The sequence below is a fragment of the Humulus lupulus genome, chromosome 5, assembly GCF_963169125.1.
Source record: "Humulus lupulus chromosome 5, drHumLupu1.1, whole genome shotgun sequence".
Taxonomy (NCBI): Eukaryota; Viridiplantae; Streptophyta; class Magnoliopsida; order Rosales; family Cannabaceae; genus Humulus; species Humulus lupulus.
The window spans coordinates 240,785,474-240,809,229 of NC_084797.1; the positions used below are offsets into that span (position 1 = coordinate 240,785,474).

Genomic DNA, 23,756 nt, shown 5'->3' on the forward strand with positions numbered 1-23,756 from the left:
TAGTGACGCAAAGCTTGAGGATATTATGAGTCCATGGTGCTTTATGCTACCTTCTCTGTTAATGCAGAGTAAACTGTTTACTGATAGCTTGATGTTGAAGATTCCATCAGCAGGAAATAGGCCGCATCAGTTCACATTGCGTCGCAAACAGAAACACGAGCTCCCTCAGTCAAAGAGAAGGTAACAAACATCATCTTCATACTAATTTTGTTTCTAACTAAATTTATAGTAATGTGCACTTAATATATATATATTTTTTTTTACAGTGGGGATTGTGGTGTGTATGCTATCAAGTATATTGAGCATCTAATGGTCGGTCTTCCATTGGAAGCTATCTGCGATGAAAATATGGAGGTGTTCAGGAACAAGTGGACCACAGACTTGTGGTATCAAAATTTGTTACCTTGATGATTGTATATATACAGGGTCTTTACATGTACAGTTTGTTGTTCACATTTTTTTATAATTTTCATGGGCTGTTATCGAGCTAATATCAAGCTATATCGAACTGTTATTGAATTATCAAAATTTGTTACCTTCATAAAAAGAGTTTATTAATACAACAAGTTCAAATGGGAAAAAAGAGTTTAAAGCCTAGCTTTGCCATAAACATAACTTTTCAGAAAAATCAAATAAAAAGAGTTTATTAATACAACAAGTTCAAATGGGAAAAAAAAGTTTAAAGCCTAGCTTTGCATGTAGCCCTGTTGTGGCCAAGACCACCACACATGCTACACTTGCGATGACTGGGAATGATTTCTCCATTCGATGGAGTGCGGTTTGTCTTCCTTCTTCCCACCTTATTCTTCTTCGGTCGACCAACTGGTTGTTTTTCAACGGGAACCCCAACTTGCATTTTCTCTATGTTCTCGGGAACTTCCCAATCATCCTCATTCCCAGTTGGGTAAATTGTTTCTTTGTAAGACTCCCTCCACATCTCAGTAGTGTAATATGGTGAACACAGTGAGTAAATGTTGACATTGCGCAACATGGCCGCAGCCACACCATGAACACAAGGGTAACCCATTATTTGAAACTGACCACAAGAGCATGATTTGGTCATCAAATTCACCTCACCATCACCTTCTGGGTCTACCACATGAAATTCAAACTGTCCAAGAGGATGGACTTTCAAGTACCTTGCATCATCCGCAATGCCTGAGACATCTTTCTCATATGTTGTTGCTAATTTCGATGTGCACTTCTCTACCTCCTCACGACGCGCGGCAAACCATGACTGAATTGTGAAACGAATGAATTCCACAAAAGTAGTGACTGGGAAGGTTCTTGCGTCTCTGGTTTTGTTGTTGAAACTTTCAGCGTAGTTGCTTGTCATTACATTGTATCGATTCCCAGGAAAGTATACACGAGTCCACTTATCGAAGCCAATACCCTCGAGATATTGAGCTATGGCAGGATCCATTTGCTTTATATTATTGAAGAACCTGTGAAATTTTGACTTCCGAAATGCATATGCCGCATTATACATCTCCTTGTGATAGTGATCGGTCTTGAACTTAGCGATTACATTCATACTTATGTGATGGTAGCATGCGCCGTGGTAGGCATCAGGGAAGACCAACTCAAGAGCATGAATAATGCTAGCATGCCTGTCTGAAACAAAAGACAGATTATCAACAACTCCAATGGCTTCCTTCAATTTCATCATGAAATACTTCCAAGAAGCATGATTCTCACTGTCAACAATCGCGAATGCAATTGGATAAATGTGGTTATTCGCATCCAATGCGACAGCACACAACATGTGGCCACCGTACCTTGACTTTAAGAAAGTGCCGTCCACACATATAACAGGACGACATGATGTAAATCCCCTTCTACAAACTCCGAGTGAGAAGAAACAGTAAAGAAAGCGACCGTCATCTATGACAAAATCAGTAATTGTACCTGGATTCTTTTGCTGCAGCATGTACAGGTAAGAAGGTAACTTGGAGTACGATTCTTCAGGTGTCCCCCTAACATAACCGAGTGCCTTCTCTCTGCATCTCCAAGCCTTAATATAACTCATATCGATCCCAAAATTATTCTTCATATCCTCCTTTATGCTGTTTGGTGGATAGCTAGTGCCATCAGTAGCATATTTGTTCTTGATAAGGTGCCCAATGACAGAAGGTGCTGCTTGACGGTGGTCTTTTTGTCGCAATTCTAGTGAGCAAGTATGTACACTATTATAAACAGTGATCTCAAACATCTCTGATCGCGCTACTTTTTTCCCTCTTATTCTCCAACCACAATCAGGATCCTTGCAGGTGATATACAACACATCAGTACCAGACTTCTTAACCATAAACTCAAAATTATTCTTCATTGCAAAGAGAGCCGCTTTGGTTTTCAATTCCATCTTGTTCTCAAATGTCTTCCCAAGATGTAATTCCCCCAACGCTATACCGGATGAGGGTGATTCAGAACGACTACAAGCTATGATATCTTCTTTTGTAAACATGGGAGCACTCCATTTTCTGTGATCTTCTGTTGAACATATTGAAATGTTCCCTGTATTGTTATATTCTGTTCCACCATGACGACTAGAGCTGGTGCCAGGTGTTCGGCGTCCTTGACTTGGTGGGTTCGTCCGTGCAATATGACGTATTGGTTGTTCTTGTGCTTCTTCTACTTGCAAATGTTCAGCTAATAGATCATCATCCACCGAATTGTCTCCTAATTCCTCATTGTGTTCGGCTACCGGATCGTCATTCACATAGGGGTTGTACTCATACTGGTTGTCCCTCAGGTCACCAATAGGAAATCCTAAAGTACTGGCTGCTCCCTCAAGTCCGGGAGTGGAATATGGGTCTGCAATGACAATCTTTTTAACAGGAGTGACACACAAGGCCAACCTTTCTTTAGATGTTACTCCTATGAATGCACGGACACCAAGATCACTTTCAACATGAACGGGTGTAAACGGTTGGTCGCCGCAAGTGTAAGGAACCTCCAATTTCAACTCATACATCTGTTTATCAACTTTAAGTTCCTTGTGCAATATGTCAAGAAGTTGCAAGTACGTTACAGTATCCTCCATCGGTATCACCGTGCATTGAGGGTCCTTGAAAATCCACTTATTCCCTTGTAATTCCCAAACACCATTGTAGGATACAAAAACGTAGACAATAGAGCCTGTGTTGGAAAAAAAAACATTAACATTGTCAGGAAAACTGTCATTTTTCCAGAAATGCAATAAAAAATAACATTATCGAGCTATTATCGAGTTGGAATCGAGCTACCATTTCTCAAAACAGAATACAAACCTAACCAAACCCTCCATCGAACCCCTATCGAGCTATTATCGAGTTATCATCGAGCTACCATTTCTCAAAACAGAACATAAACCTAATCAAACCCTCCATCGAACCCATATCGAGCTATTATCGAGTTAGCATCGAGCTATCATTTCTCAAAACCGACTATAAAACACAACCAAACCCTCAATCGAACCCTATCGAGCTCATATCGAGCTACTATCGAGCTCACATATTATAGATCCATTCGACCCCTTCTCGAACCCTTATCGAGTTTCCATCGAGCACTAAACCGAACCTATCGAGCTATTATCGAGCTAACATCGAGCTACATCGAGCTCTTACAAAGACCTTCTTCTACATACCATCGAACCGTTATCGAACCGTTATCGAGCTTCTATCGAGCAAAAAAATTGCAGAAAACCCAGAAAAACACAGATCGCGGAATCTCTCAAAAAATCCCGAAAAATACACCAATATAGGCTCAGATCTGTTCAAAATAGCCAAAAAAAATGTAAACAAATAATACCCAACACAAAATGTAAAATCTCATTACCCATGGTTTTTCTCCTCCAAAAACTCTCAAAATAGATGTTGCCTTTGATATTAACGAATTCACAGAAACAATGGAGATAACTAACAATGATTTTGACAAGAAAATTATACAAAACTGTAGGTTTTATGGAGATTTCGTGAGAATTAGAGAGAGAGAGGGAGGAGAGTGGAAGAGAAGGTTTTGTGAATTTTTGATATAATGGGAGGGGTATTTTGGGTATGGGAGGAAAGTTTAGCATTAATTTGAAAATATTATTAATGTTGGGATTTTTTGGTAATATTAAGTATTATTAGAGATAAAAAGTGAAATTTCCCTTTTAAAATTGTCTTTTTTTTTAATTATTAATTTGAAAACACTATTTGTAACAGTCACTAGTTAGTTATAGACAGTAATAATGAGAATAGAGGTCGGCACAGGTGGTGAGCATATTTTTTTTTTTAAATTGAGAAAAAAATATTTTATAGTAATCTAAATAAATAAAAAATTGTCATATCAATGTATAATTTTTTATAATAATAAGAGGAACGATATTCGTAGTGATTTCAAATAAGACGTTAAACTTAAAAAAAAAATTGAAATAAAATTATAAATAATTTATAATAAAAGTATAATTATTCTGTTTAAAAATTTAATTTTTTTTCATCAAAATTAAATTTATAAATTTATTTGAATTATTTTACAAAATAAATAAATAATTTTTTAAATACAAAATCTAAATAAATAACGACGTAAAATTAAAAAAAAGTATAAACTAATGTAATAATAATAATTATTATTTTATTTATTAAAAACCACCATTAAAGTCGGTCCGATTTACATGGGGTTTGTTCTTTCGGCCCAACCCAAGCCGCGTGAGGAGGAAAGATCTGGTAATGATGAGCTTACTTCCCTATTTCTAATGTAACTCCATCAAATCTCGACACGTGGACAACCAGAACTTCCAAATCTGGGCCAATCAGCTCATCACATATCGTACAAACCCTCTTCTCTCCTCCGTGTTCGACACCACCACTTGCGCGTGACTGACCCAGACATACATGATTACAACGCACGCGCCGCCGCGTGAATCGGCGTTCTCTGCTCTCGTCCGGGCAGCCGACTACTGAAAAAAAAAATTACAAAAATTGGGTTTGGGCTACTGTTTCTCTGCTCTTTCAAATGTGATTCAAGTTTTCAGGTATGTTTGAAACTGTGGTCGATCTGATTTTGAATCCATGGATGTTTAAGGGTGCAGAATAGAAATTAATTTTATTTTTGTTATGTTTTTTTTGTTTGATTTTTCCATTAATATGCTGTATTTTCTTAAAACTGACTGAGGTATTAGAAATTTAGACCATAGACATATTGAAATGAACTGAAACTTGAAGTACTGTCGAAATCAAGGGTTCTTTCTGATAAAATTTAGGACTTTTTCATTGGATGCCTAAACAATCAGCAGTGCTAGGGTGAAGACTGTTTTCCATGAATTTTTAGGAAAAAAACAATGGTTGGTATGCATTTATAAAGTAGAAATGAGGCGATTTTTCCTTTTGTATGTATACATGCAATGATTTATTCTCCAAAAAGGCCAACTTTGACGGTTGTCGTGTAGCGAGTTACAGAAGGGTCTAAGGTCGATTTTTTCTAGGCTCAAAAAAGTCCTGCTAAGTGCTCAAGATAATGTTAAGACTTGAGATCAAGCAATGTTCAACCACTAACCTCCATTAGTATAGGGTTAAGCTCCGAGTGGAGATGAGTTTACTCAAATGGATATTTAGCGCCATTTGAAGGTGGGTAATGGTCAGTTCTTCTGCAATTTTTCTATGATTAATTTTAAACCTTTTATGTTAAGCAAACATCATAACTGAGGCTGAATGAATTATGAGAATTAAAACCCAAAGCTTTGGTAATGCTGCTACTGTACTGATTCCCTTTTCTTTGTTTTTGTCTCTATATCAGGTTAGTGAAAGATTTGGTACTCTTGCGTGAACCTAAAATCGCCTTTGAAATGGAAAGCTTGTAACTTGATGTAAAAGTTTGACACCCTTGTCCGTTCATAATATATAATTACGATTTCTAATGAAATATTAGCCTAAGTTTTGTTTGGATTTTGGATTCGTGGTGGTTTTAGCCAACTTATTGTTAGGAAAAACAATAGTGTGTAGCTTTAAGAAGAAATTCACGTTTGCCGTAGTGACAGTGAACTGCTGGTGAAGTTTTCATGTACTAAAGAACTTTGATTTATTAGAGCAAATGGAGCAAGGCCTAACAAAAAAGTTAAAAGGGTCAGATGGGCTTCCAGTGCCAGTTGGACATGATGATCCCAAAAGTGATGCTGGAGGGACAGTCCATAAAGTATTACCAAGGTATGTGTACATAAAGTATTCTTTTACCAATATTCTTCTTGTTTTATGTCTTTTTTTTCTTTGTTTTTTCTCGGGAATCAAAGAGATCTAGGGGAGGAAGAGTATTAATTTGGGAAGGAGATTTACTGCTCTGTATTCTTGCTCCGCTCCTCAAGTTTAGATAATACCTTCTTCAGAATCTCCCAGCTAATTAACTTGTCTTAACTTCAATCGTTCTAATGCTGATTTTATGTTGCATGCAGACTTGAACGTGAAATGGATGGCCCGACAGCCGGAAGTTATGGAAACGCTGATGTATGGATCCCACATCTTTATTATTCTTTCGCACACACACACACACATGTATAATACCTACATATATTTATCTTTTGGTATTTGAGTCACCAAATACCAAATAATGAACTTTAAAGTAATTGTATTCTTCATTTTGCAGGCTGACAAAACTCAAGGGAATATTGAGGTTGAGAGCAAGCAAACCAGTGGTACGGCGAAGTTTCATCTTATATATATTATCTTGCATTGTCAATATTTTTATTGTTAGACATTTCTATCTGCATTCATTTTGGAAGGCATTATTGGCCTCAGTGGTTGGTTTCTTGTGTCATGGCGTACTTCCCATGCCCACTTGCTTCACCCTTCCTTTTTCCAGTTTGGGTAAAAATGTCAGTTTTGTGGTTTTGGGGGTCGACTTGAATGCAAGCTCGGGAATTATGATAATTATGCTTCTGGTTCTAAATATTTGGAAATCGTTTGAGCCATATGGATATATTTCATGCTGACTGATTTCTTTGCTCAATCACTTGGGTGGCAGATATTGATCTGAAAGTCCATACTCAGGTCAATTCTTCAACCGATTGGGAGGCAAACGAGACTTCTTCCAATGTTTCTGACAATACGGTGCCTCATATGAATTTTATTGGTTATGGTGGATCCTCATGCGAGAAAGCAGGAAATATGTCGGACTGTGTTGCTTCTGTGGGGGCAGGGACGTATTCTAATGGCATGACTATGGTATGTAAAAATTGACAATTTAGTTCTTTTGCTGACTTATTGTGAAATATGATGAGCCCTGTAAAGATTTGAACCTTCAGTACTAGTCTGCTTGTTTGAATCACTCACCCACTTGTTTGAAGAGATGCTATGGGATTAATGAAAGAGGTTTGGAATTTCTTCAGATTTTTAGAGGCTGGCTTTGCTGAAAAAGAGCCAACCTTAAGACCCTGCAGGGCCGTTATTCTGAAACATTGTTTTGAGTAGTTGGTGACTTTGGGCTGAGCTGGAATTATAAGAACACTTGAAAGATTAAAAGTGATCTTATATATTTACGTTATGCATCTCGATGTTGGTTTCTTTAGGATGAAAGGCTTTTGAAACGTGAGAGAAGGAAACAGGCCAATAGAGAATCTGCAAGGAGGTCTAGGTTGAGGAAGCAGGCCGAGTACGACGAGCTAGTGAGAAGGTGGGACTCCTTGAATATGGAGAATAGCGCCCTTAAATCTGAATTACGACAACTGCAAGACGATTCAGAAAAATTGAGGCTCGAAAATGCTGCACTAATGGTACTTCTAACATCCTCATAATAATGTTCTCTGTTTTGCCACACATACTTTTCCATGCTAGTTTAAGCCAACCAACCAAGCTGTATCGATTGAGCTACTCCTTTGTTAACCCTGAGTTTGAATTTGTAGGTGAAGCTGGGATGCACAGCGGTGGATCATCAAGGAGACACAGTTTCAGATAAGGCTGAATCTGATTCAGCACTACTGAATAGTACTGAGAAAGTACTCGAAATCTCTAGTGGTTCTAGTAGGAATGAGAACCCAGATAATCCTGAAACCAACCTTCATCAGCTGTTAAAATCAAGCTCAAGGACTGATGCAGTTTCTGCTAGATGATCAACAAGCTAGCTTGTCATAGGTTTGAGTTTCACAATTAATCGATAATGAGTAACAGCTACTAGATTAGGTAGCTAGAAGTGCACAATTTGGTTTTTCCTTTCCCCATTGTGTGATTTATCATTGTACTGGTCACTATGGCAACACATAGGATAGCTCCAAGTGTATCACCTTATGATTACGAATATTAGCTCAGGTTCAGGACATAATAGATTTAGAAAGAAAGCTATTTGTATTGATCATTGTACTTGGGATCCATCACAACATCTGAATGTGTTATGAAATATGGTCTGAATCAATTTCAAGTTGAAAAAGAAAAAGGAAAAAAATTAATATCATGACCCCATTTATTAAAAAGCTCAAACTAGGCCATGTCTGCTTGTTGTGGCTTTCAATTTAAAGCGACAAAAGACCTATCATTGTCTAGAAAAGCGTTCAAAAATGTGGAACTGAATTTGATGTCATTGCTGACAGTTTTGGACTACGTCTTCTACTACTACTTACACCGTCCAATAACTTCAAATTTTGACTTGTTTATTACTATTGCTAGGTCGTATGGTGTGTTTGTTTTTTCTAGAAAAAGAAGAAAAGAGAAAGAAAAGAAAAAGGTCCCAACTCCTACAAATGAATTCATTCATGCATCTATTTTTTTTTTGTTAAAAAAAACTTGAAAAAGGGTTGCAACTGTTTGTCGTCCCCCAAATCTATTTATTTATTTTATTTTGTGGAATTTTGCATGAAAATGGGTTCTGACTAAGCCTATGGATAACAACATTATTTGATTCAATATTTTCAACTGCTTTGACAAGTTTCCTTTCTTGAATCCCACTTTCTCAATGCTTTTAATTAAAATTAGTTAAAGGTGGCTTGTATTAATAAAATTGACATGGTATATAAGGGTCAGAAGTGAAAACTAAGTAATCTTTTGGTATAAGGGGTAGTTAATTCAGTTAGTCTACGTCAGATGTGGAAACAAGCCAACGGCCAAGTCTACGTTCTTTTCTTTTCTTTTCTTTTCTTTTTCTTCTTATTTCTTTTATAACAAGTAATGAAATTACAATTTTACCCTCTCATCCCAGCAAAGCAGTAGTCTGTTCTGATTCTGATAGTGGGCATTTCTGTAGTTTAGTCCTCTTCTGCTTTTTTTTCTTTCAATATAGTCATCCTACTAACCGTTTTTTTGAAGTTCGTTCCCTTTGTCTTTTTTTTTTTCTTAGTTTTATTTAATATCTATTAATTATGATTTGATTTAATCCAAAATGGTATTTTTCTGAGACATTTCTTATTTATTGGGTTTTCAAGAAAGAAAAAGATTGATTGAGCGAGCTTGTTAGTTAGTTTAATTGGTAGTTGGATTTCTGGTATACAGTTCACGAGAAATTCGGGAGAGATTATCACCTGATTCAGTGATCTGGCTCGGCTTTTTTCCAGCTGATTTATATCTATATAAATATATATATATATGTATGTATATACATGTATACGTATAGAGCTAGAGAAAGTGTGAGAAAGTTTAGTAGTTTCCGTTTTCTTGGCGAGAAAGTGTTTTGTCTTCTGTTTTTTTTATCTTAAAATGCATAGTTCTGCGGGAACAAGTTCAAAGGGAACTTCTTCTGTGGACGTTGTGAAAGACCGAAATGGAGTCGAACAAGTTCTTCTCAAGAATCCTCGAGGAGCTTCTGTTCGGGTTGGTGATTCTTTCTTTTTTCGCTTTTTCTTTGTTAATGGCTTCCATTTTCTCAATTTCTGAATTGGTTTGAAGATCAATGAGTCAAAATAACATTGAAAAATCTTTATACTTGTACAGGTGAGTTTGCATGGAGGTCAGGTTCGTTCATGGATGAATGAGCGTGGGCATGAGATGTTGTTCACTAGTAGTAAGGTAAAAATTATAATTCAAAGAAAGTTGTTCTTGTTTTGAATTGACATGTGTGAACTCATTTCTGTGATCAACCAAGAAGTAATTAAAAAAGGTTCTGTTCTAAAAATGGTAAAAGTCTTCCAAGAAACCGGGAAATTTTTTACCTTAATTCATTTTGTTCTGAAACTATTTGATGTATGTTCTCACAATTAAAAGAATTCATTTCTGTACCAATCTTATTCGAGAAAAGTTAATTTTGCTGCTTGGTTTCATAATTTTGAACGAGTTAATTCCTTTCTTTTTTTACTTAAACTTCTGTTTAGTAATATCGTTTGTTGCTTATTGATTTCAACTATTGTAGGCAGTCTTTAAGCCCCCAAAACCGGTTCGAGGAGGGATCCCAATCTGCTTTCCACAGGTATATATAAACATACATGTATATGTATGTATGTGTAATGTGTATTAGAATATGCCTCTTCTAACTAAAGTTTATTCATGTTTAAACATGATAGTTTGGAAACAGTGGAACTTTGGAGCAACATGGGTTTGTCAGGAATAAGATTTGGACCATTGAACAGAATCCTCCACCTTTGCCTCCTTCTGATTCAATTGGAAAAACATTCGTTGACTTGCTTTTCATACCCTCTGATGATGATATGAAGATCTGGCCTCACCGGTACCAACCCTTCCAGTTGAATCATCATTTCTAGTTTAATATCACAATAACTAAATATTCCAAAAGTTTCTTTGATTCTGAACTTGAGTTATTAATCTTTTCTTCAGCTTCGAGTTTCGCTTGAGGATCTGTTTAAGTGCAGAGGGATATCTCATCCTGATACCACGAGTCAGGAATCTTGATAGCAAGCCTTTCAGCTTCTCATTTGCCTTCCATACATATTTCTCCATTTCAGATATCAAGTATGGAAAATGTTTCATTACTAATCAGAATTGGTTTCTTTCTACCATATTTAGTAGAATTATTTTATGTTGGCTTATTATATCTTCTTTCATAATCCAATAGTGAAGTGAGAATTGAAGGCCTTGAGACACTTGATTATCTTGACAATTTACATCAAAGAGAGCGTTTCACTGAGCAATATACTTCCTTAACTTTTGAATCTGAGGTAAAAACATGATAGGAAATCCTTAACACAAACTTTCTTAAAACACTCATCTTCAATATCAAAGGATAATGCTTTTTGATGTGATTTTCTTTCCAATGTTTTCCTTTTTCTGTAGGTGGATCGAGTTTATGTTCGTTCTGGAAGTATGGTAGCTATTCTTGATCATGAGAGAAAGAAATCATTCATCATAAAAAAGGAGGGTCTTCCAGATGTTGGTAAGTATGGTAAATTCTTGTTTCTTTACACAAGTTCTGTAAGAAAACTCATCAGACCACTTCATACCAATAAACTTAGTTTTCATTTTGTTCAACCATTTCAAGTGACTTGACTCTTAAGTCACAAGGACTTTTAAACTTAGTTTTAAACTCTGCTTGGCTACAGTGGTTTGGAATCCATGGGCAACAAAATCAAAAGCCATAGCAGATTTTGGAGACGATGAGTACAAGAGAATGGTTTGCGTGGATAGTGCAGCGGTTGAGAGACCAATCACTCTGAAGCCTTGTGAGGAGTGGACTGGCAGATTGGAACTCTCCCAAGTCAATTCGAGTTTAGTGCAGTGACCCCCCATGGTGATTGATACTAAGTCCTAACTAATGATGACACAAATTTCATTCAACTGTTTTTGGTGATTGCTGACCATACTGATTTTTTTTCCTTTTTTTGCTTCATATCGAAGTGGAGATTCTGTTTTTTGTAATTCTCTCCATTATCAGAATATGAAGTATGTTTCAACTGAAAATACACAACCATTGATAATAACATTGCTTGAGTTGGCATCTACTGAATTGATATTGTTGAGTTCTGTTCTTTGTTTCAATTATGAATGTTAGAAACTTGAGTTTGATATTTTACTTCATAATGAGTGGAGAATCTTTTATGATTTTCTTTTTTTTAATGATTTGACTTATAAAAAAAAAGGGAAATAACATAAAAAATTGAAAAAAAAATTGGCATAGGAAGCTACTCTAATCTATCAGAGCCAGGTTTCGATCCTGGGACCTGTGGGTTATGGGCCCACCACGCTTCCGCTGCGCCACTCTGATTTGGTGATTGTTTTAGTCCAAATTAATATGTAACATTTATTCTAGTCTATTTTCCCTTTCTTAATTTTACCAAGGGCTTCAATTTCGATCAGTAATCAATAGTGGGCCAGAGACAGAATCCCAATTGGCCCAACCCAATAAATCATTTTGATATTTTACTTCATAATGAGTGGAGAATCTTTTATGTTTTTCTTTATTTTAATGATTTGACTTAAAAAAAAGGAAATAACATAAAAAAAAATGAAAAAAAAATTGGCAAAGGAAGCTACTCTAATCTATCAGAGCCAGGTTTCGATCCTGGGACCTGTGGGTTATGGGCCCACCACGCTTCCGCTGCGCCACTCTGATTTGGTGATTGTTTTAGTCTAAATTATTATCTAACATTTATTCTAGTCTATTTTCCCTTTCTTTATTTTATCATGGGCTTCAATTTCGATCAGTAATCAATAGTGGGCCAGAGACAGAATCCCAGTTGGCCCAACCCAATAAATCATTTTGGGCTTTGCTTATCATGTGGTTGTTGGGGCCGATTGTGATGTTTATGATAGATAAACAAAAACATTGACATAAGACATGTTTGGATAGACCAAGCCAAATAAGCACAGAAAAGGGTAGGTATCGTACACAAAAGGATTTAAACAACACATAACCGAAAAGTGTCGATTACATGTATACCATAGTGTGTAGCAGCAATACAAATCAAATTATTTATTAAGAAAAAACCAAATCGAGTCCATTTGTAGACAAGCAATGTCCCTTTGTAAACTCTAAAAGCGTAATTAGTAGATATGGACAATTCAATATTATTCCACATCTGAAACACATAAAACCAAGTTTGGCAAATCAAAATGCCGAGCATGTAGTAGAAAGTAGACAAATGCATATGATGTGTATCCATATTTGACTCTCTTGATTTGTGTATATTTGGCCCCAATTCAAGCTTCTCCACTCACTACTTTATGAGGCAAATTTTTAAACTTTGAAAAGGAAAAAAAAAAATACAACATAATCCAATGGGTTTTAAAAGCTATATGTGTGTGTATGTTACTCTAGGAAAATTACAACTGCAAAACATTATTTTTATGCTTGCTTTAATAATTGGAAACTCCCAAAAGAGAGTATAGAAGTAGATGTAAACTAAATGATTTATACATTTTTTGACCATATGTTTTGTCTGATTACTTGTTTGGACATTGTGTTTAGATAAATTCTTTTTTGGAAACCTTATATTTTGTAAAGTAATTCAGATAGACCCTTAAACTCAATTTTGATGAATAAAAAACTGCACATAACAACACTGTTGTTAGGCAGAATAATTTTATTTTTGTTTTGAATTGTTTGTGATTTTAGTTCATAAAATTTTGACCAAAATCGGATTTAGGGTTCTATTTGAATCATTTTACAAATCACAGGGTCAAAAAAATAATTTGTTAAAACACAGGATCCAAACAAATAATGGGACAAAATACAGGGTCCAAAAAGTATAAACCCTAAAATAAAATTAAAAGAAAAAGTATGTTTTTTTTATTATTTGATTTATTATGGTTCAAAGTATTAGACCATTTTTGTAATAGCAGTTGTTAACAATGAATTGTGACCAACCACATGGAAATAAAGTGGCCAAGGTGTAGGGTTAGAGTATGAGAACCATTGAAACCATATGTGGTAGTTCAAAGTTAGTTGTAGCTTGAAAGAGACTTACATACTAGAATTAACAAACCTAAGTAGACCATGGATATTCATTAAGTTTTTACTCAATTTATATAATGAGATAAGTACATCAATTCAATAAATATACATATATTTTTTCCATAGAGCAATGGTTTCTTATTCTATCATTCAAAATATAATATCAAAATACTATTTTTCTTTTTAATTTTACCTTCAATTTTTACATTATATCATACAATAGTTTCTCTATTTATTTTAACTAAATATTTTTTTTTATCTCTTTTATTCATTTCAAATATAAAATAATGACAGAATGGAATACAAGAGAAAAGAGAAATATTATTAAAAAATAAATATATTTAAAGGATAAAAGTATTATCTAAAATGTAGTGAAAACCTATTTAAACTGCAGTTTTTACCTATTTTTTCTATATTTTGAAAGTATCTATTTTACATTATTGAGTGAGTCCTCTTAGATCAAATTGTTATAATAATAAATTAAAATATAAATTGGACATGTTTGGTTGGGTTTCTACATTGACTTTTAGAAGTTCTTTCTTAAGAAACCATTGAGACTAGTTTCTTGTCAAATAAATGACTTTTAGAACTTTAAAAAAAAAAAAAAAATTGAATCACATTAAGAATGGAAAAGATTTAATGGGTGGATGAAACCTTTCATCCAATTAAGCTTATTGTTTATCTTATATATAACATTTGAAAATGATCTAAAAAAAATTAATGAGTTACAAATATATGTAATAAAAAAAATAGTCTAACACTTCTAAGTGATGGTAAGTCCCCTCAGTTTCTTAAACATGATTATAAAAGTGAAATAACACAAAGTAATAATAAAGTCATTATATTCAAAAATAATTATGTCCAGCATCATGAATTTAAAATATACTATTAAAAGACTACTAAAGTGGTTTGGAATTATAAAATAACAAAATTGACACATAAAGAGTTAAAAATATGAGAGTGGAAAAGATGTATATACTACCATTATTGCTACCAATAATAAAAAAGATAGAACAAATAGGTATAGTACTAACAACCTCAAAAATTATGACTCAACTAGAAATGTATAAAATCTAAGGCTCTAATTGATTCGCGATTGAAAAATTGCAATTTTAAAAAGTGTGTTTCTAAAATGAAAATTTGAATTTATAGTCTTAAAACATATATTTTAAAAATGTGATTGGTTCAGAATCCGTAAAACGGTTTTTTAATTTTTAAAAATGGAATATGTGATTGGTAGAGAATCTGAAAATATAAAAAAAAAAAAAAAAATTTGCAGGATTTTAGGATATAATAATTTGGATTTGGAAAAAACGTGAAAAAAAATATTTTCTATTTTGTAACTTAAAGTTATAATCAATATTTAGATTGAGAGTTTGAAAACAAATAAATAATCAAATATTCATGTGGGTTCTACTATTTTTTTAGTTTTAGAAATCATAAAATTGAATTTAGATTCACTATCAATCTCACCCTAAATTATATTAAATTTAATAAAATCATCATTCATTAAATTGGGTTATTATAGTTAAGAATAAAAACTATTAAAACTTGAGCAATACATATTATTAAAATACTATCAATCCTCATTAATTAAAATAATTAAAATAAGATGACTTTTTTTTTAAAGGGGAGAGAAGGATGACTTTAGGAGCTATTGAATGCTTTTGAGAAATGAAAGTGTAATTCTCAAAATTCTAAACTCCAAATTCCTTGTGGAAAGTCATGCATCCTTAAATTTCTAAATAGTGAATTTCATTAGTTAAGAAGAAACTAATAAGCTAACAACTTCATCATTCATGAGGTCCTTTATGAATTTTTTAGAACTTGAACCAAAAATATAATAGAAATCTAACTAATTTTAAAAGTTTTAAAAGTCAAAAAATGACTTCTAAAAACCTAACCAATCAGCCTAAAATATAATTATCTCCTGAATTTTTTGCGCATTAGTAAAGTGGTTCTTAAATGATTTTTTGTAGCAATTAACTCCAAGTAAAATGTTGACAATTGTAATTAAAGATGCAATGAATTCAAGGATAAGAGAATTAAAAAATTATTAAAAACTTAATAATATGGAGGTAATTGCAAAGAAAACAGTTTAAGGATTATTTTGCTAATTTGGATAAATTCAAGACCAAAAAAATCTCTATGTATAAGAACATTTTTTATTTTAATCATTAAATTAATTTGATCTAATAACACTTGTGGCAATATAAAAATATGTAACAATTAAATCTACTCATACGGTGGCACTTTTATTTACATTATATTCATAAAATTCATTATAAAAAATTTCACACTTGCTCACTTAGTCATCTTTGACAAAATTTTACTTTTTACCAATTAGATTATCATTTAATATTAAATTGTTTTGATTATTTAATGCTTTAAATTAAAAAGTTTGCCTTAATTCCTTAACTAAAGAATGAAACTTTATATACTATTTTACAGGTTTAATGGTATAATTGTAAATATTTTGGTCAATACATTATCATTATAATCACAACATTAATCAACATATATATATATAAATATATATACAAACAGGGACCAAGTTTCGACGACCAGCTTCAATAAATTACCAAAACAAAGCTCTTTAATTTATGCAATTATTTTAGTGCTTACAAAACTGTCTCATGTTTAAATGCTCTTCAATTTTCCCACTAACCAAACACTAATTCTAAAGACTCAAATATCTACCTCTCAACAAATTCTTTATTTATTTTCTTTGAAAGATCCAAATTGGTGGTTAGTATTAGATCTAGATCTTTATCGATTGCAATAAATAAATAAAAATCATATTCTTTTTCTACTCTAAAAAAAATAAAAATTTACTATAAACGTAATTTCCCTAAACTCAACATAATCTAATGTAGAAAAAGACAAAACCAATGAAAAGTTGCCACGTGTTGTGCCGAAGCGACGACAAGAGCAGACAAAAATTCTGTTACTCACCCAAATCCAACGGCCAGTTCTCCATCTCAAGATTTCTCTCACACAAAATCAACGGTCCAGATCACTTTTCGAATTTTCGTGTTAAACGACAGGAAAGGACGACACGAGCATTTAAAAAGGCCCACTCCTTCTAATAAATAAAATAAAATAAAAATGGGTCCCACATTTGGGACAGTGTGCTGCCACGTCATCAATCCCAATAAAACCACCTACCCACCTCACCTAAGCTTAGCGGTATTCCTTCTCACTAAAACGACCCGTCGGTGACCAAAACAAAAAAAATGATTTTTCCTCACCGCAGTTCTTGTCCGTACGACTACGAGTAACGAGTGTTCAAACCCATCTTCCTTATTACAGTCCAAATTTTTTGTGTGGTGGTTTCAGAATAGAGCCAGAGCTTTAATGGCCGTTTTGGAATTTGGGTTTTCACTTTCCCTAAGAAAAAATTAATCTTTTTTATCCAAAACAGTGTTTGCATATATTAATGTGCTTATTTATTTATTTTTATTAAGGCTATAATTTGTGTGAATGATTGCCATTTCAGGTCATTTCACGTTGGATGCCACTTTAGCTTAGCACCATCAATTTAGAGAAATCATAACAAGTACGTTGAACTTTGATTCATATTATCTCACTTACATTCTTATTATTTTCACTTTTTTTGGTGCTCTAATAACACTTATGACTAACCCCACATAGTCGCATTTTCCAGCTTGTGATTTTTTTTCTTTAATGGCAGTGTTTTTGTGAGTGGTTTTTATTCTGGCCACAAAGCTCCTTGGAGGTTTTCAGTGGTTCCAGATCTGGAAAAGAGTGTGAATTGGTGAGTACTTAGTGCTTTGTTTTTCGGTTCCAATGATTTTTTAAGGGAATTTAAAATGGTTTAGGCTATATTTTCGAGTAGAAAGTTACAGAAAAACAAAGAGCAAAGAACAAAAAGAAGCTCGGTTTGTGATGTTACACTGTGCTTTTTTTATTTTTTTACTGAATAAAATAAGACCCTTTTTGACTATATACAAATAAACCCAATATTCAAAGCCTGCAAGCTCAATTTTTTATGTCAAAATTTTTCTCAGAGTCTCCACTTACTTTTCTCGACATTTATCTTGGAATCTTAAAGAATCGAGATCCTTTTCTTTTTTTTATCCTTCTCTTTCTTCTCTTTTCTTTCGCATTTGAGTTTTAAAAATCTCTCTTCTTTACCTACCTGCTATTTTTGTTTCATATTCATTTCAGCTAGCTAAGCTAGAAGGGCCATGAAGAAAGAGAAACCTTGCAGAAACATCTCGTTATTTGCTTAGAGGTGGTTTTTTCTCAAGTGGGTAGCTAAGCAATGGAGGGTTTAAGCGTTTTCTCTTGTTTTTTCTTTCTGGGTTTTCTTTTCTTGCGAGGAAAAGCCGACCCTCTTGAAGATAAGCAAGCTTTACTGGATTTCGTGAACCAGCTCCCTCACTCTCGCTCTCTTAATTGGAATGAGAGTTCTCCAGTTTGTGAACACTGGACTGGAGTCACATGTAGTGATGACAAGACTAGAGTTGTGGCCGTTCGATTGCCTGGGGTTGGATTCGACGGCCCTATTCCTCCCAACACGCTCAGCCGCCTCTCAGGGCTTCAGATTTTGAGTCTTAGATCCAATAGTCTAAATGGGCACTTCCCTTCTGATTTCTCTAATCTCAAAAACTTGTCTTTCCTCTACCTTCAGTTCAACAACTTCTCTGGGCCATTGCCTTTGGATTTCACAGTTTGGAAAAACCTCACAATTATTAACCTTTCACATAATGGTTTCAATGGTAGTATCCCATTATCTCTCTCAAATTTAACTCAGTTGGCCGGGTTAAATCTGGCAAACAACTCACTTTCTGGGGAGATTCCTGATCTCAATCTTCCTAAATTGCAACAGTTAAATTTGTCCAACAATAACCTACATGGTACTCTGCCCAAGTCACTTGAAAGGTTTCCAGAGTCTGTATTCACAGGTAACAACATTTCTTTCCCAAGTTCCATTCCTAAACTTACTCCTGTTATCACACCATCTTTAGTACCTTTTGCCAAACCTAAGAGTGGTGGGAAGCTAGGTGAAACGGCATTGTTGGGAATTATAGTTGCTGGTGGTGTTTTGGGGCTTGTGGCTTTTGCTTTTCTAATGCTTGTTTGCTGCTCAAGGAGGAAAAGGGAAGATGGGATATCTGGGAAGTTGACCAAGGGAGGTATGTCTCCTGAGAAAGTGATTTCAAGGAGTCAAGATGCAAACAATAGGTTGGTTTTCTTTGAGGGTTGTAATTATGCATTTGATTTGGAGGATTTGTTGAGAGCTTCTGCTGAGGTACTTGGAAAGGGGACTTTTGGTACGGCCTATAGAGCAATACTAGAGGATGCAGCCACAATTGTGGTGAAGAGGTTGAAGGATGTGAATGTTGGGAAGCGGGAATTCGAGCAACAGATGGAGCTGGTTGGGAGTATCAGGCATGAGAATGTGGTTGAGCTGAAGGCTTACTATTATTCTAAAGAAGAGAAGCTAATGCTTTATGAGTTCTTTACTCAGGGAAGCCTCTCTGCTATTTTACATGGTACGTTATTTGTTACTTTGTCTTTCAATTCTCTGTTTGTTGCTGTCAATATTTGAACTCCCAATTCACCTTCATTTCTCTAGAAGTCTCATCACAAACCGCTGAAACTTGCATATGCTCTGCACTAGCTACTATCTGTCATTCTGTTTTGCTATAACTAGCAATTCTTTGCTTTGTATGAGCTAGTTAATGAAAGATATAGCTTTGGCAATTATATGAATGGGATGATAAGATGATCCAGTGTTGAGATGAGTGAGTTTACAAATAAAATGTCGTTACTGGGAGATGAGACTTGTTAAGTTATTTTTAAAGCTGTTCTATGTTAAATTTAGTGTCAATTTTGTTATCCATTAGTTTAAAGAAATCTGTGTGTTTACAAGTATTGATTCATATACGAATCATGAAGGGTTTTCTTCCCTCAAATGTAGATAAGTCTTTTAAGTTGAGTTATTGAGTGTGGAAATCCTATCTAAGAAAATAATCTCATCCTTCATATCTTTACACTATCTAGTTATTTAATCATATATAGGTGACTAAATTTGAACCTCTGAAGTGCTTAGACATATGATAATTTGTTTGTTCAGGTAAAAGAGGAGAAGATAGAGTTCCTTTAGACTGGGATACCCGGCTTAGAATAGCTATTGGTGCTGCCAGAGGAATTGCACGTATACATGCAGAAAATGGTGGGAAGCTTGTTCATGGAAACATTAAATCATCAAACATTTTTCTCAATACGCGACAGTATGGCTGCGTTTCAGATGCTGGTTTGGCAAGCATAATGAGCTCCTTGGCGCCACCAATATCTCGTGCTGCTGGTTACCGAGCCCCAGAAGTAACAGACACAAGAAAAGCATCACAATCTTCTGATGTCTATAGCTTTGGTGTGGTTATACTAGAGATTCTCACTGGAAAATCACCAATCCATACTACTGCTGGTGATGAGATTATTCACTTGGTCAGGTGGGTTCATTCAGTTGTTCGAGAGGAGTGGACAGATGAAGTGTTTGATATCGAGCTGATGAGGTATCCTAACATAGAGGAAGAAATGGTTGAGATGTTACAGATAGCCATGGCTTGTGTGGTAAGGATGCCGGACCAACGTCCCAAAATCAGTGATGTTGTGAAGCTGGTAGAAAATGTCCGGCGGATTGATAATGAAAGCCATCCACATATTGGAGCCAAAGCTGAAAGCTCAAAACCAGAGCCAGGAGTTGGGACAGACACAGAGTAGGCACTTGCCTTTTTATTTTTATTTATTTTTTTCCTTTTTTTAACACCATCTGGTGAAATATCATACTTCATTTTGTCTCAAAATGTTGTTCTTCTCCAGTTGATGCACAAAACTGCAATGATTTTTATTTGTATTTTTTTTACCAACCTGGTCCCATTTAGGTAGAGTTGAGTCAGGTAAATCTATTGGTGCATCAACAGGCTGTTGATATTTCTGAAAATTTAGATATTCCCCCCTTTAGCTAAAGGTCTCTTTTTTTCTCTGTAATGTAATGTGTTTTGAGTTCAATACTTTCTCTGAAAATGTGGGAAAAACCCATTTGAATGAAGGAAGGAATCGGAGGGAAATTTTTGAACCAAACAACCAAAGCTGTTTTTGCTTTATTCTATCTTAAATGAGATTTTTTGAAACATGACATTGGCAAAAGAAACATCAAAGTGTCTATTACATAAAAAGTGCATCAGTTTCTGCAGAGTGTGAGAGTTTGGTATAAACCACTCTTTTCAAAAGCATCTCTTATGTTCCATTTTTGTTAAAATATATATAAAAAATTATACTAATACAAAATAAGAAAGTGAAGCTTAACATAATCCAAAGATTACACCAAAATCTTTGATAGAGAACTTGAATTTTGTAAGTTATAAACACTCAACTTTTTGACCAATGAATGTTCTACAAGTATATTTCCTTTTTCCACTTTTGAATAGAAAAAAAAATTGCAAAAATATCATTCCACCCACCAAACCTTTCAACTTTGTCATGCTAATAATGGCAGGTAATATTATTCTTTAGAAAAAGATCTAAATAAGAGCATGTGGGATGATAAGACAGGGTGTTATGATGCCATATGCTTAATTTTCAATTCTACAGTTATAATCCAATCATTATTATTTATAGATAATAATAAGTAATCACTAAAAATATGATAATACTTTTGTGAGTCAACCATTGTTTTTTTTAAGTAAATATTTCTAATATTGGAGTATTTTCTGCTGGGCCTCAAAAAAGTATTAACCGTTGGTTTTTTTTTATTTCCGATCTGAAAATAATTTTTATTTTTTTATAATTGTGTATATTATAATTATTTAGAATATTTTGTAAATTTTTATAAAATTTTGAATAATTTGTAGTATGAAAAACTAGATTCAAACATGTTATTTTCTACGCGCATATAAAAAAATTAATCATGCGTGCAACAACCTATTTTTAAACTAGTTTTTGGCACTGTAAAACATTCATAATTTTCTGAAAAATTTGTAAGATACTTTAAATAATTATAATATACACAATTATAATAAAAATTATTCACAAGTTGAGAACACAAAAGAATCTCATTAGCATGGCTCTTTTTGAAGACTGTACCAACAAAATTTCCTCTAATATTATCCTCATAAACTAGCAGCATTATAATATTATTTCCCATTTATTAAATTTAGAAAAGTTGAACAAAAATAAAATTCAACAAGATCAAAATTTGGTGAAACAAAACCCTGTTCAAGCTTGTTTGTTTTTGTTTTATTTTTCTCTGTTTAAGATAAGATAATGAATAGGCAGAGAAAGGTTATGTTTGGGTCCACAGTACATGAAGTTAAGTGGTAAACTAAAATTTTGCTTTCGTTTAGAATTTGATGGAAAGCGACAAAAATTTGGTTTCCTAAGCTAAAAAGACATCATTTCTTGTCGTTTATGTTTTGTATAAAAACGATGTGTCGTTTTCATTTATAAATTTATGGTTAACGCAAAGATAAAAGCAAAGCAAAGGAAGGAGGTAAATTTTACAAAAAAAAAAATCCCATTGCTTTAACTCTTTATTTGGATCTTAGATTTTAAAAGAGAAATTTCAAATTATTTTATTTTCTAATGTTTGGATTCAAACAAAAAGTTTTGAGAATTCTTTTTCTAAAAATATTAAAACTTAAATATACTATAAATTTAGAACATTATATATAGACATATATATACAAAGAGAATATATTAAAAAAAGTCTCTTTCTAAAATTTAGAGAATATTTTCCTCCATTTTTTATTTATTATTTTTCTTAAAAAAAATAGGATTCTTTGTTAAAATTCAAGAACCAACATAGCCTTAGTGTTCTTGAGACTTGTTCAAATCTCATGTGTTCTACTTCTAACATCCTTCTTTGTTCTTGTGACACTTTATTTGTATATTTTGTTTTTGAATTTGTAATTTTCATTCTTATCTTGCATTGTATTCTTCTTTGTTCTTGTACTTTATTGTTATAGTTGTAACACCCCCCCTTGTGTAATTATATTCCAATAATCAAAAGGCTACTTTCATATGGAGGTTGAGACAATTAAAATCATGAACCAAGATTTTGTGAGATTGGATCTATTCGATGAATCCAATTTTATAAAATGACATGAAAAGGTAAGATTTCTCTTGACAATACTCAAGATCAATTACATCCTATACCCCACCTTGGAGCCTCTTCTGGCAGATGCATCATCGATCTTAGACAACTGGACCGGGGGATGGAAGAACTTAAGAGAAAAAAAGTGGTATGACAATGAACAAGGACTCCATAGTGGAAGTGGAGGCTAGACAAAAAAGAGAGGATAATCTCCTATGTACGGGTTATATCTTTAATGTATTTTCAGATATATTTTATGACCTTTAGTCTACGCCAACACCAACTCTGCCAAAGAGATTTGGGAAACCTTAAAGAGTAAGTATTAGACCTAATAAGGCTTAGTGCCTTGATTAGGAGGCCAGAATGACAATAGTTGATTTAATTACATTATTATGTGATGATATGCATGATTATATGAATTATGTGAGTCATATTATAATATGACTGTATTTGCATGTTTTGGTGTATTAAGCATGCAGGTAGGCCCGTTTATTATTGGAATGACATTTCTGTAATTTTGGCCCGTTGAAAGCATATTTGAATATATATATATATATGTGTTATATAATTAAGACCACATTATTATGTGGATATATTTGAGTTATTTAGCATGAGACGATCCTAGGGAGCAAGTTAGCAGTTTAGTCATAATGGGGTCAAATACCGGCTCAGGGTGAGCCTATGGGTATTTTGATAAATTAATACATTATCATGATTTATCGTGTAATGAGAAATTATTTAGAGACTATTTGAGGATATTGAAGATAACGAGAATTTTTTAGATGTTAATTATGATTAACGGGGAAAAGTGGCAAAAGACAGAATCGCCCTTGGGGCATTAGATGAGTAAGGGTTTAGC

General features: G+C 33.8%; 3 protein-coding genes and 2 non-coding genes across 12 annotated transcripts; 3 read left to right on the top strand and 2 right to left on the bottom strand.

The window, feature by feature from the left end:
* Positions 1-4,650: 4,650 nt before the first annotated feature.
* On the top strand, positions 4,651-8,394 carry LOC133778552 (G-box-binding factor 3-like). Of its 5 annotated transcripts, none has more exons than XM_062218513.1 (8): positions 4,651-4,993; positions 5,755-5,824; positions 5,990-6,161; positions 6,404-6,455; positions 6,595-6,643; positions 6,973-7,172; positions 7,517-7,720; positions 7,850-8,394. In XM_062218513.1, exons 3-8 carry the CDS (start codon positions 6,049-6,051, stop codon positions 8,054-8,056), a joined length of 825 nt encoding a protein of 274 aa, XP_062074497.1. In that variant the 5' UTR covers positions 4,651-4,993; positions 5,755-5,824; positions 5,990-6,048; the 3' UTR covers positions 8,057-8,394. The 5 variants fall into 5 exon arrangements, with proteins under 5 accessions (XP_062074497.1, XP_062074501.1, XP_062074500.1 ...); XM_062218517.1 differs by having other exon boundaries at positions 6,044-6,161; XM_062218516.1 differs by lacking the exon at positions 5,755-5,824.
* A 613-nt stretch (positions 8,395-9,007) lies between these two features.
* Positions 9,008-11,843, top strand: LOC133778551 (putative glucose-6-phosphate 1-epimerase). Its single transcript, XM_062218512.1, has 8 exons — positions 9,008-9,743; positions 9,864-9,938; positions 10,279-10,335; positions 10,430-10,593; positions 10,701-10,835; positions 10,939-11,041; positions 11,157-11,256; positions 11,423-11,843. The coding sequence occupies exons 1-8, from the start codon at positions 9,630-9,632 to the stop codon at positions 11,599-11,601; spliced, it is 927 nt and encodes a 308-aa protein (XP_062074496.1). The 5' UTR covers positions 9,008-9,629; the 3' UTR covers positions 11,602-11,843.
* Positions 11,844-12,012: 169 nt separating this feature from the next.
* TRNAM-CAU (transfer RNA methionine (anticodon CAU)) lies at positions 12,013-12,084 on the bottom strand. Its single transcript has one exon. It is a non-coding gene; the product is annotated as a tRNA-Met (tRNA).
* A 276-nt stretch (positions 12,085-12,360) lies between these two features.
* On the bottom strand, positions 12,361-12,432 carry TRNAM-CAU (transfer RNA methionine (anticodon CAU)). Its single transcript has one exon. It is a non-coding gene; the product is annotated as a tRNA-Met (tRNA).
* Positions 12,433-17,026: 4,594 nt separating this feature from the next.
* LOC133778553 (probable inactive receptor kinase At4g23740) lies at positions 17,027-20,854 on the top strand. 4 transcript variants are annotated; one of them, XM_062218520.1, is made up of 5 exons: positions 17,038-17,150; positions 17,273-17,332; positions 17,468-17,551; positions 17,965-19,295; positions 19,880-20,854. In XM_062218520.1, exons 4-5 carry the CDS (start codon positions 18,062-18,064, stop codon positions 20,524-20,526), a joined length of 1,881 nt encoding a protein of 626 aa, XP_062074504.1. In that variant the 5' UTR covers positions 17,038-17,150; positions 17,273-17,332; positions 17,468-17,551; positions 17,965-18,061; the 3' UTR covers positions 20,527-20,854. The 4 variants fall into 4 exon arrangements, with proteins under 4 accessions (XP_062074505.1, XP_062074503.1, XP_062074504.1 ...); XM_062218521.1 differs by having other exon boundaries at positions 17,027-17,332; positions 17,441-17,551; XM_062218519.1 differs by having other exon boundaries at positions 17,027-17,332.
* The last annotated feature ends 2,902 nt before the right edge of the window (positions 20,855-23,756 follow it).

What these genes read in the sequence shown, in the direction of transcription:
- LOC133778553 (XM_062218521.1), top strand. Translation starts at nt 18,062, where the DNA reads ATGGAGGGTTTAAGCGTTTTCTCTTGTTTTTTCTTTCTGGGTTTTCTT. An exon ending in CCTCTCTGCTATTTTACATG is followed by an intron (nt 19,296 to 19,879) that starts GTACGTTATTTG and finishes TTGTTTGTTCAG; the next exon opens with GTAAAAGAGGAGAAGATAGA.
- LOC133778551 (XM_062218512.1), top strand. Translation starts at nt 9,630, where the DNA reads ATGCATAGTTCTGCGGGAACAAGTTCAAAGGGAACTTCTTCTGTGGAC. An exon ending in CTCGAGGAGCTTCTGTTCGG is followed by an intron (nt 9,744 to 9,863) that starts GTTGGTGATTCT and finishes ATACTTGTACAG; the next exon opens with GTGAGTTTGCATGGAGGTCA. An exon ending in TGTTGTTCACTAGTAGTAAG is followed by an intron (nt 9,939 to 10,278) that starts GTAAAAATTATA and finishes CAACTATTGTAG; the next exon opens with GCAGTCTTTAAGCCCCCAAA.
- LOC133778552 (XM_062218513.1), top strand. Translation starts at nt 6,049, where the DNA reads ATGGAGCAAGGCCTAACAAAAAAGTTAAAAGGGTCAGATGGGCTTCCA. An exon ending in ATTCTAATGGCATGACTATG is followed by an intron (nt 7,173 to 7,516) that starts GTATGTAAAAAT and finishes TGGTTTCTTTAG; the next exon opens with GATGAAAGGCTTTTGAAACG. An exon ending in TCGAAAATGCTGCACTAATG is followed by an intron (nt 7,721 to 7,849) that starts GTACTTCTAACA and finishes TTGAATTTGTAG; the next exon opens with GTGAAGCTGGGATGCACAGC.